A 16,552-nucleotide genomic window follows, 5' to 3' on the forward strand; every position below is an offset into this window, starting at 1 on the left:
GCTGCTTTCCCCTCCTCTCTCTGTCTCATATCTCATGAGAGCATCTCTTCACCCAGGACTGTGCAGGGGGTTGGAGTTCAAAGGCTGTGCAGCTGGAAAAGAGGCTGGACCCCATCACTAATAGACCATGTTGCAGACAGATAAGCAACCTGTCTGGCTCTCGGGAACTCCAGATCTTCTGATTTCCCTTGCACTGGCTTTCCTCTCATTTCAGCTGTTTTCCTTAGCCTCTGTGTTCAGGTTTTCCTTGTTTATCCTGTCACTGCCCAGCCCGGTGGTGTCAAAAAGTTATCAGAGATATAGGTGTCAGGGGTTGCAGCATAAACTGCTGTGTTCATTGTCCTACATCACCAACTCAGCTGGTCTTTCTTATCTTGTTACAGCTGAACAAGCTGGAGGAGGCAGCAAATGCAGCTCACACCTTCTTCATGGCAAACCCTGAGCACATGGAGATACAGCAGGACATCGAGAACTACAAGACCACGGCAGGGAAGGTCAGCTTGATTGACCGGGAGGCCAAGCAGCACATGGTGAGTCTGAGCTAAAGAGGTGCCTGGGTTAAGTGTCAGGCAGTCTGGAGAGAAGAGATGTAGGAGGCCAACAGAGCATCATCTATGAATGCGGAGATTCTTGCCGAGGTCCGTATTACAATACAGCAAAACAAACTCTCCCTTTCAGCACTCTCCTTTAAGGCAAGCCAGCTCCTGCTTTTTCAAGGCACTCTCTGCTCTTTGTTTGATGGCTACATCCCCAGCACGGTTCCTCTCTTCAGGGAAGTCTGGGGAAATCCATGGCTATGAACACACACCAGCAGGCAGCTTTGATGGATGCCTCCATGGGCACTGATGGACAGATCTTGGCTCGTGTGTTTCTTGAGCTGGGTTCTCCCACCTGGGCAGGGTACATGCACATAAGTAACTGTGCTGGTGAGGGTGCAGGGTGGCAGGCAGAAGAGTGACAGCTCTTTCCACCTCCCCAAAGCGAAAGGCCAACACAAATGCCAGGGCCACCCCCAACTTTCTGATTCCACAAGACACAAGGAAGGAGAAGTGGCCATTTAGTATAATTGATGGAGGTTCTAAAACAGATCTGCCTGGCTCAAGTACAGTCTTTTCCCTTGGCGTTCAGCATTGTTGGGTAGGAGAGCTAAAATAGAGGAAAGGAGTGGTTTTTCACATAATGCGTAATCCAGCAGTGGCACTGAGGATGCCCAAAGTACGGAAATGTTCAGAAGAGCATTTAGGCAGGTGTATGAGGTTCCACTGGTCTAAAAATCCATTGAAGGCTTAAACGTGGTTTGGTACAACCGCTTACGTCTGGTAGGTACCAGGGGAGATCGTTCTGCCCCTGCCTGCAGTTGGCAAGAGCAGGATGCTGTGGTCCAAGCAGCATAGCCCACTCACGGTCTTGTCTTCTGCCTACCTACTCTGCAGGAGGACTACAGTGCCGGGGTAAGGCACTATGACAAGGAGGAGTACGAGCTTGCCATTGACTTCTTGGAGCGCGCGCTGAAAGGGTATTACTCCGAGGATGAAGATTGCCAGATCATGTGCGAGGGACCACAGAGATTTGAGGAGCACGAGTACCTGGAATATAAGGCTGGCCTCTACGAAGCTATTGCAGGTGAGATCTTTTGGTGTCTTTAGCGTTCTCACCCTTGGCCCTGCAATGTTTTTAATTATTGAGTTTGGGCCTTTGGCTGGATTTGGTGAAGTGTCTTCCCTTCCATCACTGCTGCTAGAGAGTAATGCTGCAGGAGGCACTTGTAAGGCCAGAACACAGAGGACAGGGAACTAGAACATCTCATTTTGGTCCTGAATAGAAGCTGGACTGGAAGAATTGCATTTCCAGATGTGCGGCGCATTTGCAGCTTTCTGTAAGAGCTGGAAGTATAGGTGCTTTGACATAAACTGCCTCGGTTTCTCCCTGTACACAGTCTCACATACCTCACTGGAATCTAGACATTGCTGGCCCCTGTTTATATTTTCTCTGTTTTTTCAGTGCATATGAAGAGAACAGCAGAGTCCTCTTGGCCATGCTCCAGATGGCCAGGAAAGTTGCCAAAAAGGCTCAGAATATAGATTTCCTTACCATCCAAAGGGATGGATTTGTCATTAGCAGAAGCCCACCTAATTATTATCTTCACTGAAATCTCTGGAGAGAATTGAACATTGCTATGTAATCTTCTGATTTACATGTGTGGCTCTGAGCCAGAGGGGATTAAAATGGTTTATTCTCAGTAGAAATGAGATTACATGTAATTAGTTGTAAAGAAAAGAAGTGCAATAAATTAAGGTTTGTTTGGTGACAGAAATCTTACTTATCTGCTCATGGTCTTGGAGTTGCATCAGGCTCTGGAATTTTGCTTCTTATGTGGAAAATACTTCACTCAGATGCAGATTGTTTTTTATTTTTGCATAGTTCTGTTTGTGTCAAGACAGGAAATCTAATTGAAACGACCAAGATGAGAAACCACCAACATACTGGATGGGAAGCTGCCTTTGTCAGGTTTATTTACCCATGCGAAAAATATAAGGAGTGTTGTAAGGGCTGACTTGGTACCAGTATAATTAACTGTCAGCTGATCATGCCTGCTTTTAAAGCCATGACCAGGACACCAAGGACCATATCAAATCCTCCAAGAGAGCAGCCTTCAGTGGCAAAGGACACCCACCTTCCTTCTTAGGAAGGAAGCTGCTGCTCATCGAACAGGTTTTAGCCTCTGTTAAATTGTTTCGGTGCTGTGCAAGTCGAGTGCAGCCCCAGCGGGCAGAGAAGGTGTTTCTGTGCTGGACCGCGCGGAGCACAGATGTGGTCATGGAGTGGTGCTCCTCAGCCCAGCATGTCACCCGGGAGTGAGAACAAGCCAAGAGAACATGGTCTCTGCAAGTGTGGTGACTTGGCTTGGCCAGATATGCCTGGGAATAACAATTCCAAAACCCAGGGCTGTTCAGGCACCCAAAGAAACAGGGAAGTGAGGGCACGTGGAGGGAAATAAGCTATGTAGTGCAACTGCTTTCCTATACGGAACCGAGTGGTTCATTATGGGACAGCATAATCCAGTGTTTACCCCTGGACCAAGGGCGCTCAGCCCCAGATGTTTCAGCAGGGAGTGGGAACACTAATACACAAAGAAAAAAGAGTTTAAGTTTCTTCAAAATTCTTTTCTCTTTTCAGTCCCAGGCTGGTTTGCTGTGCTGCTGCATGGGGTGGAAATGCTCTCACCTCTCCACCCCAGGGACGGATGCATTTCAGTGAATTGATTCCAGTCTATATAGCCTGTTTCTAGGGCACCTTGACAGTACAAGAAAAAGCAGTGCTTCTCAGTGATGGATTATTCCAGGTCTAGGATGCTTAAATATGTTTAAATTACAACAAAATTATTTATGTCCTTTTCCTTCTTGCTTTCCTTAATGTAATACCCTGGACGTGTATGGTAAATCAGATAATGACTCAGACTACCTGCCCAGAGCAAATGGGGACTGTTTTGAGTTTCCACTTGATTTCATCGCAAATTCCTCAGCCTGTTTTTTTGGCAGCTCTGAGAAATGCTTTGGTAGCTGAGCACATGTTTTTTTTCAAGCCTGTGTTTGTTTCTTAAGGTTTTTAATGGTGTACAGAGACAGAGTAAGCAAAGTAGATTTTTAAGTACATTGCAGCAAAGGTTCCAAACTGGAATCAGATGTCAGCGTTGGCTTAGAAATTGTACAGCTGATACAACGCCTATATTGTGGACTCCCACCAATTAAGAAACCTTGCTAATGGCAGATATTTACCACATGCTTGCGTTTCCCTGGGAGACATCTCATCTTTGAGAAGCAGCAAACATGGGGATTTTTCTGCCAGTATTTGCACCTCGGACCTTTCAGACTCAAAGCGCAGGTGCCTTGCTCGGCTGTGCTTGAGAAGCTGCACCGACCCCTCTTATCTAAACGTCCCCGTGCCCTCCGGAGCTTTCTTGCTGCAGAAAGGAGAGGATTAAAGATGAGCTGAAGGAAGGGTGTGTGGAGATGGCTTTCGTGTGGCAGCACATATGGCCATCCTGTCTTCACGTCTCCGCTTGCTTTGTGGGTGTCCTCGCCTTTGGCTTGGCTCTTGGGGTTGAAGAGCTACTTGAAGAGCTACCTGCCACCTGCACATCCCTGCGCCTGTCCGGCTTTCCTGGGCAGAACCAGCAGCTCCCGGCATACAAAAGAGATGCTCAAGCTCCCTCTACAGTTGACAGAAGGAGAAAGGCGTTTCTCCAGGGGGGCAAAAATGTGACTGCAACTCTCCCTTGCCTTTGGGCAGCAGCCTGAGCTCTTTGTCTAGGTGTGCAGTTGCCTGCAGGACCAGAGCAGCATGAGTTGCATGTCCTTCAGCTGGGGACATTTACTCTCTGTCTGTCCTGGTCTCAGCACCATCACCATCCTTCTCAGTTCAGACTGTCTTCTCCTTCTTTTCTTGGCAGATCACTACATGCAAGTCCTGGCCTGCAAACACGACTGTGTCCGAGAACTCGCCACGCGTTCGGGCCGTATCTCACCCATCGAAAATTTCCTTCCCCTCCATTACGACTACTTGCAGTTTGCCTATTACAGAGGTAAAAGCTGTCTTTCTGTTCCTCATAGCGCTTGCTGAGTTTTGTTGCATTTTGTACAAGTTTGAATTGCTTCATGTGGAAATCAGGATATTTCCCCATGATGTCTGTGCCACAGTGATGCAGTGGCGTGGTCTGAAAGAGTCAGGAAGCAAAGGACATTAGAAACTGGCTCTTTGAAAGTCCTTTTTCTTTCAGGTTGACTGAAATGCACAGTTAAGTATTTTTGTAAAAGTGTTTTCAATCGTTAGTCAGGTTTTAAAAGCCCAACCTTTAGCTTAAACATCATTATTCTTTAAATAAATAATGCTTTTTTAGGGTCCTTTCATTTGCCTTTGATATTAGAGTTCTGGGGATTTATATGTTTCACATTTTCTGAACCAATTGATACATTTTCTAAGTTGATATATAACAGATATACAAGTTAGCCCAAGCTTACCCCAAGATGCCAATTTTTGCTAATTACCAAATATTTTAAGATTCACAGTAAAGTTGCAGGAGTCGGCAACATTGCAGAATATCAGGAGTTGGCAGTGCTATAAAATATTGCCAGTTGTATGGTCCTGTATGGCATTTTCTTATGCTCTGTTACATAAAAGAAAATTGAGGCAGAATTCTGCTATCTCAGGCTTGTGCTAAGAGCTCTTTCCTGAAAAGGGCAGAATGTGGGAGGCTCAAAATTGCTACTCAAACCTAAAGCTTCTTCATTCATCAGTACAATGGGAAGAAAGCTGGAGGAGTCAGCAGCATTTCGTGTGTGGTGTACAGGCTTTTTTATTCCTCTGCCCAATTAGAAGTTTAATGTGGTGGGTAAAAACCTCTGGAGCCTTGAGAGATGCTGCACGTGAGAGAGGCAGTTTGCTGCCAGACAGCATGCACATCCTGCTCATCCAGTTGGATCCAATTTGGATACCATCCCGAACCTGTGCATGACCACAGAGAAGTGGTGTCTCTGTGCCTCAGTTTCCCTGCTGGTGAAATGGAGCCGTTAAGACAAAGTTGCATCAAATGAGCCTTGTAAAGTGTTGGGCTCATCCTTCAGCTGACGGAGAGCTCAGGCTGTGCCCTCCCTCTCTGCAGGCTCCCCTCCTCAGCTCTGCCCCACCGTGCTCTGCGTGAGCCCCCGGCACCGCCGGCAGGGCTGTACCCCCCTCTGCCCCCTCTGACAACTGTTGTGTTGCCTCCCAGTCGGTGACTACGTAAAAGCCCTGGAGTGTGCCAGGTCCTACCTCCTCTTCCACCCAGATGATGAAGATGTCTTGGAGAACGCAGGTTATTACGAGGGCCTCTTGGAAGGTACAATGGATCCAGACACCGTCAAACCCAGAAAGGTGAGAGTGATTGTCACCTAAGAGCCCTTGGTGGGAGGCTTTAACAAAAGCATCAGCTGGAAATAAAAGCAACTTGGCAGCTTCCCCATAGTGGGACCACTTTGAAAACAGATACTAGATGCTAGACTAACTGGCGATGCTAATTGTCAGGGTGCAAATGCAGAGTCACTGGTGTGGGGGAGAAACTGGAGGGCAGGATCTTCTTTAAATGGGGACTTCAGCTTAGGAAAGCCCAGGCAAGGACAGGGAGGGTGATGACTGAGTGCCTCAACAATGTAAACCCTTCCCTTGTTCAGTGCTCCAGAGGAGATGTGGAGGAGGAATGCAATGAAGCACAGAGCAGAGGGCAACCTCCGTTAAGAGAAGGCTGAGAAATATTTTCCCAACGGGAGGTTGGGATGTCAGTGTTACTCTCAAGTCACTGAGCTTGGAGTTCAGCGCTCAGCCTGTTCTGCGGGGAGTAGCTTTGCTATCACAGGGTTAGCTGGGGTCAAACAACCAAACAGTATGTGTTCAGCCACCCAGCGGGACAGGCTTCCTCTCGGGTCCAGGCAGCCTTTATCTGTGGCCCTGGGGCTGCCTTTCTCATGATGCAGAAGAGGAGAAGTTCCTCCCATCCCATCACAGCCCTGCTGAGGCTCAATCCCCTTGTGCCATAAGCAGAGCAGGGACAGGAATTGGATTTTCCATTCCCTTGGGAATTCCTTGATTTCCAGGAAAATCAAGGTGAATTTGGTGAAATGCTAAAAAAGTAAACAAGAACAATCATCGTTTCTCCTCACAAAGTGAATCTAGGAAAAAACCTGAAGCTGACAAAAACATTTCAGTGTTTCCAGTGAAATTTTCTGTAAAAATTTTTTTTGCTTTGCAAAATAATTTTCTAGGAGAAAACCCAGTGTTTTGTTTACATATTTTTCATTTAAAAAAACAAAAAACCCCTTTGATGGATGATTTCCAGCTGGCTGTGCTTTGTGGTCCCCACCCCAGTGCCTGAGTGCGTCCCAGGCTGCGATGCTGCAGCCCACCCACCGCCGGGCTGTGGGCTCTGCACTGCGGATGGGGAATGGAGGCACAGCCCAGCCAGGGTCCCTGCTCCACTAGCCTGAACCCACCTCCCGCTCTGCAGCCGGGGTTTCTCCGGTCAGCCTCTTGCTCAGATATTTAGAGGCTTTCCAAGGTGCCCAGCACTCTCTGCCCAGCTATGCACATGTATTTTGGGGATTCAGGCTTCCCGAATGAGTTGCTGAACACCCCCACTTCTGTAATGTAGTGAGTGGCTCAGCCCTGTGTCCAGGGTTGCTCTAAGGCATGACCCAAGCATCCCTCGCCCCATAGGCGTCTACGGTGTTGTGTGAAAAGCAAACCCCTGCTGAAGCAGATGTGCATTGACTGTGTCTTGTGAAAATTACACGTGCAGCTACTCTCCTTCTCTTCTTTTCAGGAAGCAAAAACACTGCTGCGGCGCCATAAGCTGGAGTCTCACCTCTTGCAGGTGGCTGCAGCCGGCCTCGGATACACCTACACGGAGCCGGTAATGCCTGGGTCTGCTATGGCAAGGACCTTTAGGAGTCCACAGCTATAGGAACAGCTTCCCTGTGCCTCTCTCTCCTGTAAAGCGAGTCCCATGTAGGTGACTCAGGAGCTGGGTCTTGGCCTGGTTTGTTCCCTATGGGGAAAGGGTGATGCAAAGCAAGGGAGGCAGCCGTTCCCGGGGTGAAGGAGAAGCAGACACAGCCTAGTCCAGCTCTCCTGCCATGGTGTCTGGCTGTGTCTCAGCCACTGCCATGGTGATGGGGTGGGACAGGGAAGGCTGGGCAAACTGGCCTCTTTCTGTACTCATCGTACGATGCCAGTATGGGGTTGGGGTAAATTTTCCGTTTGGTCACCCCAGGCAATTGCCTGAAGTTGTGTGGGATGGATCCGTACCAGAGAGGCTGGCCGATGTCCCTGTGGACATGTTGGAGCATTAAATTAAGAAGCACGACCTCTCTCTTGTCCTGCAGAACTACTGGAACAGGTACGGCCCCCGCCAGGATGAGCACAGGTGAGCCACTGCCGCCCCGCCTGCGCCTGCAGCTTTGCCAGTCCTCGCAGCAGGGTGAAAGGGATGAGCCCGTGATGGAGTACCAGCCTGCCACTCGGGGGGTGCTGCCCACCCACCCCAGCACACCATCATGGTTGAATGAGGGCCCTTTGCCTTTTACTGTTACAAACATTCCCACAAGCACCTTATTTTAGCTGAGTGCCTCAAAAACAGCGATTGTCTAGAGAGAACTTGGTTGATGAGGCAAGTGGTGCTATCTAGGTTTGTTGGTGTCTGTGCTCTGCTGGTGGAAAACGTTGTTCCCATTGCCAGAAGAACATGGTTTTCCATGGGACAGGGTGAGGGCTTCTACTTGCGCAGTTGTGGCATTTGTACAAAATACCAATTTGCCTCTTTTTTTTAACGTATTGGTTTCCGAGGGTTCAAAATAGCACAATTCCCAGAACTGGAGACCTGTGGCCAAAGTCATGATGTTCCCCTTCTCTCTTGCTCCTCAGTGTCCCATCAAGTATTAGCAGTGAACTAGAAGATGGGCCCCGGCTGTCCGTGGCAAAGAAACCCATGCCAAAACCAGATCGAGAGTTGAAAGAGGGTAAGTCTGATGAAGATGTTTCAACAAAATCAGAAGGTTTCTTCTATTGCTAGAGACTGCAGACTGCAAAGGCTGGCAGCTGAGCAATGAAGGCCAATCCTACTTGGGGGGGACTGAAGTTTTGTTTAAGAGACAGAGAAGTCTTTCATGCTGCCACAGCATTTCTAGGTCTGTGGATCCCACCAGCACTGCTCTGCCTTGGACCTGCTTTTCCCACCTGCTGAGCTGCTCAGAGACCTGAGATGCAGAGCTGGGAGGCTGGGTCCTCCTCACCGTGGGGAAGGCGGCACCAGCAAACAGTAGTCTTTCCCCTAGGTGCTTTTAAGATTAAAATGTTCTCTGTTGTCCAGGCTGCAGAAGGATGGATGCTGGAGCCAATAGATTTTAGGAACTCCGGTCCTGATGCTTTGCTAAGTGCACTGGATCACACCATATTAGCAACCATTTCTGTTTGCAGACTGGCTTGTGATTTCATGTCTTGGCTTACATCAAATCACTTGGTTTTAAGGCCTGTCGGCAGACATTTCAGCTAATTTCAGCACATTTTTGGCGCTGACAGAAAATACCATAACATATTCTACTAAGGACAAGATTTCCCCCATAACAATTTTGAAAAACTATATGGTGGCCAAATACCAAAGCGTGCTCCTCGCTGCAAGACAACAGGATCTCAAGCCAGAAGGTGTCTTGTGTCTCTAGCGGGCCAGCTCCACAGCAGCAGGCAATTAAACCTCCCTGTAACGCAATGGTTGGTCACGCTTTTTGGGGAATTTCACAGCTTTCCACATCCCAAGTTGTCTCCAGCTGCTCGGTGTCTTGTTCAGAGTATTGTTACCCCTTCTCTAGCCATACATAAAATAGGTGAATACCACAGGAAGATCCTGAAGAGCTTGCTTAAACCAAGAGCTGGTTGATTTATATTCGTTGGCCTTTTTGCTTTCTCTAAACAAATAATTTCAGAGTGCGTCTTTCTTTGTTTTTTCTTCTCTCTATGCTTTTATTCTGGTTTAGTTGCAGAATGCTTTCAAGTTGACAAAGAAAACTGAAACTGTTCAAAAAGAAAATGGGGTTTTTGTCCATCGAGCTGCTTCCTTTCTCTGTTGTCATTTTTTCTTTCTCTCTTTTCACTTAGAAAAAGAAGAGAAAAGGCCAAAAGAGAAAAAGAAATGTCCATTTTAATTTTGGACTCTTCTGTACTTCTCTCCTTCCCCCCTTCCTCCTTTCTGCCAATTCCTTCACTCCCAAAAGTCCAAAGAATTCCCCAATTTCTTCGGAGTGTTTTTCACAGAGCATACACATGGGAAACAAGTCTCTCTCTCTGCTGGTACTTAGAGGTGGTGGGGGCAAGAAAGACAGCCGGGAGCGCACTGCCAGTGTGGGACAAGGGTCCAGTGTTCACAGCACAGGGCAGCCCCCGCTGGTTCCCCGGGAGGAACAGAAGAAACTGGGGAATTGGTGAGTGATGCCTTCCAGGTTCACCCCTCATGTGCCTGTGACTGGGGAAGAGCAACATCCAAGCTGGAAAACTCAGCCCTGCGTTGGAGTGTGCCAGGAGTTCGGATTTCAGAGTCCTGTTTCTGATCCAGCTGCATTTATTATAAATGCTATTATCGAGCAAGAAGAACAGCAAAGTGAACATGAGGAACGCCCCATCTTTTCTGTTTCCAAGAAACCTAACTCTTCAGAAAAAAAGTCATGGGCTAGTGGCAGGGCTCTGCCCTCAGGGTTACGTGTCCTCCATAGGCCAAGGAGACCTTCCAAAAAACACACAATGTGCCTCAACAGACAGGAAAAGCAGTAATTATAAAAGCAGTGTAACACAGAAGTTTCCTTGTGCCCCATGATGAGAGGAGCTCTGCCACTCTGCTTCCTCTGTTTTATTGCGGCTCTGTGACAACAGATAATTTTTCCCACAATTTAGATGCATTTCACCTTCCTCCTGGAGAAACATCTGGTTTAGGTTTTTATTGTTGCCATTTCTTCCATTCTCTTTCTTCAAGGAGATGAGGGGAAGAGGCTTCAGAAGACGGTGATTTAGTGGCTTCGCCATGTTTTTCTGATCAGGCAAATTTGATGGGGATAGATCCAAACTTCTTGTAAAGAGCTGATCTCTATTTTTTCCTTGCCCATTTGCTCAGCACGTGTCAAGGCTCAGTCGCCCCATACCAGGCGGGAGCCCAGCAGTGTGCAAGCCCAGCCACAGTTGTAGTCCCATCCCAGGGATGCTACCTGGGACCTCCAAAACACAGCCAAGCCATTGGCTTCTCGCAGGCAGAGGGAAGCAGCTCGGAGGCGAGGAGCGAGGGATGGCAGGGATTGACACAGCAGCTCCTTTGCCTCTGCGGAGGAGGATTGTCCTCAGGGTCCTCTGGCTCGCCCACTCCCAGCTGCTCTTCTTGGTGGAGAACAAGCGATGCTTGCTGCAAGCTCAGCACCGCAGTAGGTTTTCTATGTGTGTAAAAGACAACACCCCCCCCCGCTGACAATTGCAGAGAGCAGCTTTGCATGCCAAGCTGGCAAGATGAACACAGCGCAAATGCAGTGGAAACTTACGGCCTCCGTTGATGTTGGCTGCTGATCAGGAGATCAAGGTTAGCTGGTGTCCGTGTCTCTCATCGTGTCCCATTGGGTTTTGGCGTTTCAGGCTGTGGTCCCTGCATTTGCAAAGCAGCTAATGAGAAGGTGGAAAATGCTGATGCTCTTGCGGCAAATTGATTTAATCTCTGGGTGTTTCCATTGCTTCTGTTTCTTTTGTTGCTGATGTGAGGCCAAACTCTGCTCTCTGCTGTGAAGCCCTTTCCCTGGCAGCGCACCCGGGTGACTTCTGTTGCCCCTCAGCCACGGTACAAGATGTCAACGAGGCCAGGGCATGTTCAAAAAAAAATCTGTCTTTCCATCAGCAGGTCCGCTTCTTTACAGCGACGTGAAGTTTGTCTACAACTCACAGCAGCTGAATGGCACCCAGCGGGTACTACTGGATAATGTCATCTCGGAGGAGCAGTGCCGAGAGCTTCACAGGGTGGCCAGTGTGAGTAGGCAATGCCCCTGGGCGGGACATGGCTGCCACCTGGGCTGAGTGCCTGATGCTCTCCCCAGCATCCGGCTTGTGAGAGCTGAATGTGTGATCAGCCCCTGGAGAGGCTCTGGGTTCATGCCTCACTCTTTGAGTGTTGCAACTGATGCCAGGATGCCTGTGGAGAGCAGTCAGACTCTTATCCCCATAACACACCCATAACTGCAGCACAGGAGCTGCTGCTCCATCTTGGGCCGTTCTTAGAAACATGCTGCAAGACAGAGCCTGTGCAGAAATAGCTCTTTGCCCTGTGTTATACAAAACCCCAAAGGATGCTCATCCACAAGCCTGGTTGAGCCTTCTCATTCATCTTCAGCTGAGCCTGGGAAGGGACTGAGGGTGCCTGACTATCCCCAGTCGGGAGGTGGGTGGCTGTTTTCCAGCATCTCAGAATGGATCGTGCTCATGGAGAGCTGCAGCACCTTCCCACCTGACTCACCAGTCCCAGTGAATGCAGCCCTGGGGGATTTGGTGAAGAAGGTCCCAGATGCTTCCATTGCAGCTCCCCCTCTCCTGGGGAACCAGTTCACCACTCACCCGTGTTCCTGTCTTTCAGGGGATCATGTTGGCTGGAGATGGTTACAGGGGCAAAACCTCCCCCCACACTCCAAACGAGAGATTTGAAGGAGCCACCGTCCTCAAAGCCCTCAAGGTACAGCTCCTTCCTCCTCCTCCTCTCCCATGCCCTCCCTCCCAGCCAGTGCACAATGCTGACCCTCTCTCACCCCTTCTCCTTGCCCAGTACGGCTACGAGGGCCGTGTCCCGCTGAAGAGCGCCCGGCTCTTCTACGACATCAGTGAGAAGGCTCGCAGGATCGTCGAGTCCTACTTCATGCTGAACTCCACGCTCTACTTCTCCTACACCCACCTGGTGTGCCGCACCGCCCTCTCTGGTGAGGGCTCGGGGGGCCGGCGGCAGGGCAGGGCTGGGAGGAGAGGAGGGGTTCAGCCCCCCACGGGGGGTTTATGAGTGGGGGACCCAAGCCTGAGAGTAGCTCTGTTTTGCCTGATGCTTGAACTGGTGGTCAAGGGCTGGGCAAAGTCACTGTCCCCACAGCAGCAAAGGATGAGCACTACTGTTCCAAAGAAGCTCATTTCTGGGGTGTCACTTGTTTTTCATGTCTCCAACTCTTCCTCTTTTCTCCTCCCTCTTCTCTTGCCTCCTCTCACTGTCCCTTCTCCTTTCCACGCCACCCCCGCCACCAGCTCTCCATCTCGCTTCCCTGCAGTAAGGAACAAGCAGAGCTGTGCAGATCTGAATCCTCAGATGTTGCCTTTTCTCCCCAGCCTTTCCTTTCCTCCTCTCACCTGTGAACACCACCTGGAGTGGGGTCGGGGCAGGCTCCCCACCATGACGGACCCCACAGAGCATGGCATTTCCATCTCATCTACCCCTTCTCCTTCCCCCTTCCTCCACATGGTCCTGCCTAGGCCAGCAGGAGAGGAGGAACGACCTGAGCCACCCCATCCATGCTGACAACTGCCTCTTGGACCCCGAGGCCAACGAGTGCTGGAAGGAGCCTCCTGCCTACACCTTTCGGGATTACAGGTAGGAAAAAAGGGAGGCTGTTCCCGAGGGCACCCAGGGACCCTCCCCGAGGCAGGGCATCCTGCTCCACAGACCTAAAGCTGGTACATCCCAGCCATGGCAGAAGTGAGATCCAGCAGGTAGTTTCTGATGACAGCAAGCATCGTGGCTAAGCTTCAAGCCAGAGTTTAACTCTAATGGCTCTGTGATATTTTAGTGTCGGGAGATCCCAGTTACGGCCCACAGGGCTGTGTCTCTGTCAGGTGTTTTTGATGCAGAACAGGAGGGTGAGAGCTTGTGGGACCCAGGGGACATTCTGAGAATTGTTCCCTAGCTAAGGAGAGATCTGCTGGGTCTCAGCTGTGGCTCCAGAATGGGGGCAGTTTGTGTGGCCCCGACCGGCCCCACAGCAGGACCTCCCCTGCCTGGCAGCCCCCCCACCCATGGCTTGGTGGAGCGATGCAGGATCTGCCCCAGAGGCAGGGGTCAGCCCCAAGCTCTCCCCGCTGATCCTCTCACAGGGGTCTCTTGTTTCCTCCCTCAGTGCCCTCCTGTACATGAACGCGGATTTCGAAGGAGGCGAGTTCATTTTCACCGAGATGGATGCCAAAACTGTGACAGTAAGTCAGTGCTGTGAACCAAACACCATTCCTCAGCAGCCTGTGCTGGGGCTCTGAGCTTCCCCAGGCAGCCTGTGGCTCCTACCTTGCAAAGAGCCGATTACAAAATCCTGCTGGCAGAGGTGCACAGACCTTCTGTGCCCTGCCCTGAGGATGCGCTGAGTAGGAAACCTGCAGATCAGAGGGATGGCTGAGTCGTCCTTGCCTGAAGGACCGCTGAGCTCCCACCCCATCTCGTGGCCAAACATGAAGCGATGCCCCTGTACATATACATATGACCTGGCCCAGAGCAGGTCATGATGGTGGACATCAATCCCCGAGAGAGATGGGGCTCAAGCACAAGCCCTTACCTCTGCCTGGGGCCGTTTGGGAGGCTGGGCACCCTCTCTGTGGTTGGACAGAGTATCTGGGGACCATGCTGGGGCTCTGAAGTCCAGTAGATGCTGGAGGGTAGATTGCATCTACGTAAGACCAGTGCCAGAGGGTTGATTTGATTGGAACTTCTGCCTCTGAGGTCCTGGAGGATACCTGTTGTGGCCTCAGCAGAGCGGAGAAAGAGTTGTTTCACAGCCCGTGCCAGGGTTAGCCTGAACCTCACTGGAGTTATGCCGTGGCCCTGTTTTGCCATAGGTGGTCACCTGCAGACTTTGCAAGGACTCCATGCCACCAACTCCTTTCTGCATAATGTCTGTGCAGCAGGACTAAGCCTCACACCTCCCTATTTACCCCACACATTTTTACAGCTATGCCCAGAGCTCTGCATGTCCTCCAGAGCAGCTCACTGGGTCCTGGGGCAATGCAGAGAGGTGCCCAGTAAGATCCCAGGCCCTGGACCATGACAAACCCAGACATGGCCAGTGCGTGCAGCCATGCTGCTCCTTGCCACCTTGGTGTCGCTTGTTTTCCCACAGGCCTCCATCAAGCCCAAGTGCGGGCGAATGATCAGCTTCTCATCAGGCGGCGAGAACCCCCATGGGGTGAAGGCAGTTACCAAAGGCCAGCGGTGTGCCGTGGCTCTCTGGTTCACCTTGGACCCGCTTTACAGAGAGCTGGTGAGTCCCTCCATCACGTTGTGAGCATCCCAGAGGAACATGGACCATCTTCAGCCTCCAGTCCCAGCCCATCTATTTTCACCCCATCACACCCCCCCCCGCAGTAGCATTCCCATCTGCTGCACCACAGGGACATGAGCTGGTGGCCCTGGGACTGAACAGTTTTCCCTGCTGGTCATGCTCCTGGGCACCCATCACCCTGGGCCCATGGGGTGCAGGGCCAGGCTGGGGTGCTGAGCCGGGTGCGGGAGGGCTCTGCGCAGGGCTGGACTGGCCATTTCTGACACCTAGTGGCAATAACCTGATGAACGGGGAGTCCTCCACAGCCGTCAACAGCTCAGAGGCCAGAGTGCTGTGCGGCTGCTGCCAGGTCCTCAAAGGTGGTTTGGCAGCCTGAAGTCCATGGGTCTGGGCACCCGGATGCCTTGGGAGATCTGGGCTGCGGTGACTTTCAACAGGCAACCTCCAAATTCTGTTTTAAAAGCCTGCTGTACCAGCCCCTGTCTCCCTTTGATAGCAATTCTGGTCTATAAGAACAAAAGGTAAAAGACCAAGCAAAACTAAATGCAGGGAGAGAGCAAAACTCTCGTGCCTTAGCCTTGTGAAGCAGGTGGGCTGTGAGGTTTTGGGAGAAGCTTATTTTCAGACATGCACTTTACTGTCTTACCTGCTTTTTGGCACTAGCTGAAATTCTTCCATGCTTTGTACATGTGTGGAAGGAGATCAGCCCTGCCCAGGGAGCTGGAAATCCACGTCAAGCGGAGGGGACAGGAGGAGGGTACGCTGTGGCAGTGGCTGCTAGTGAAGTGTGATAAGGGAACAGCAATACGTCAGCTCTGCCCCAAGCATTGCAGCCCCTGGAGAGAGGAGGGAATTAGGTATTCAGGTGCAAAGTGATTTGATTAATTTTGCCCAGCAAATCCCCTGCACAAGTCTCAGGCTGTCCCCTGTCCTGTCAGCTACGCTGCTGGTCCTTGGATGAACTGCTTGCTGTGGATCCTCCCAGCAGGCTGAGCCGTGCTGCATAAGCTGAGAGCAGGTGCTGAAGCGCTGCTGTTACAGTTTCTTCCCTTCCCCTCTTGCAGGAGCGAATCCAGGCAGATGAAGTGATTGCGATGTTGGACCAGGAGCATCTAGGACCCAGTGAAATGAGTATCAACCCAAAGGATGAGCTATGAACTAGGCCAAAGACTTTTGCTATTAAATATTTATTTAATATTGTTAATCTTATTAGAACCCTTCTATTTTTGTACAGAGCCACTGTATAAATTAACAGGTTAATATGATTGTGGAGTTTCAGAAGTGCCTCTTCTGCATTCAGCACAGCTCTTGCTGGGATCCCTCATCTCTGTGCCAGCATCTCCTGCTGGGACTGACTCTGCGCCTGGGATTCCCTGTCTTTCTCTAGCACTTCTCAGGACTTATTCAGGCCCACTGTACCCCCTTGGAGAACCCCTTTTTTTCCTTCCTCAGCCAGAAATAGCTGCTTCTCTTTAGCCTCTGCTAGAGAAATGTGTCAGGTGTGATAATGGACCAGTCTTCCTGTCCCTGCTAAGTGCTGGCTGAAGACCTGGGCAGTGCAGCCCTGGGAGAAGCTGGAGCACAAGTCAGTTATTTCCATCTCTGAGCCCTTCACCATTTGAAATATGCTTTTTTAGGGAAAAAACAAAGCAAAAACTGGGTCCTAGCAAAATGCATATCTCTCTGTAGCTATGCAAAGTTGGTGTTTGGGT

General features: G+C 50.4%; 1 protein-coding gene across 1 annotated transcript; it reads left to right on the plus strand.

Moving 5' to 3' along the window:
- The first annotated feature begins 384 nt into the window (after positions 1-384).
- On the plus strand, positions 385-15,997 carry LEPREL1 (leprecan-like 1). Its single transcript, XM_009334096.1, has 14 exons — positions 385-530; positions 1,434-1,623; positions 4,451-4,582; positions 5,768-5,910; positions 7,352-7,441; positions 7,914-7,954; positions 8,452-8,546; positions 11,447-11,574; positions 12,176-12,271; positions 12,362-12,512; positions 13,051-13,168; positions 13,692-13,767; positions 14,679-14,819; positions 15,905-15,997. Exons 1-14 carry the CDS (start codon positions 429-431, stop codon positions 15,995-15,997), a joined length of 1,596 nt encoding a protein of 531 aa, XP_009332371.1. The 5' UTR covers positions 385-428.
- Positions 15,998-16,552: the final 555 nt, after the last annotated feature.

The sequence above is a fragment of the Pygoscelis adeliae genome, unplaced genomic scaffold (assembly GCF_000699105.1).
Source record: "Pygoscelis adeliae isolate BGI_AS28 unplaced genomic scaffold, ASM69910v1 Scaffold161, whole genome shotgun sequence".
In the NCBI taxonomy this organism is placed as follows: Eukaryota; Metazoa; Chordata; class Aves; order Sphenisciformes; family Spheniscidae; genus Pygoscelis; species Pygoscelis adeliae.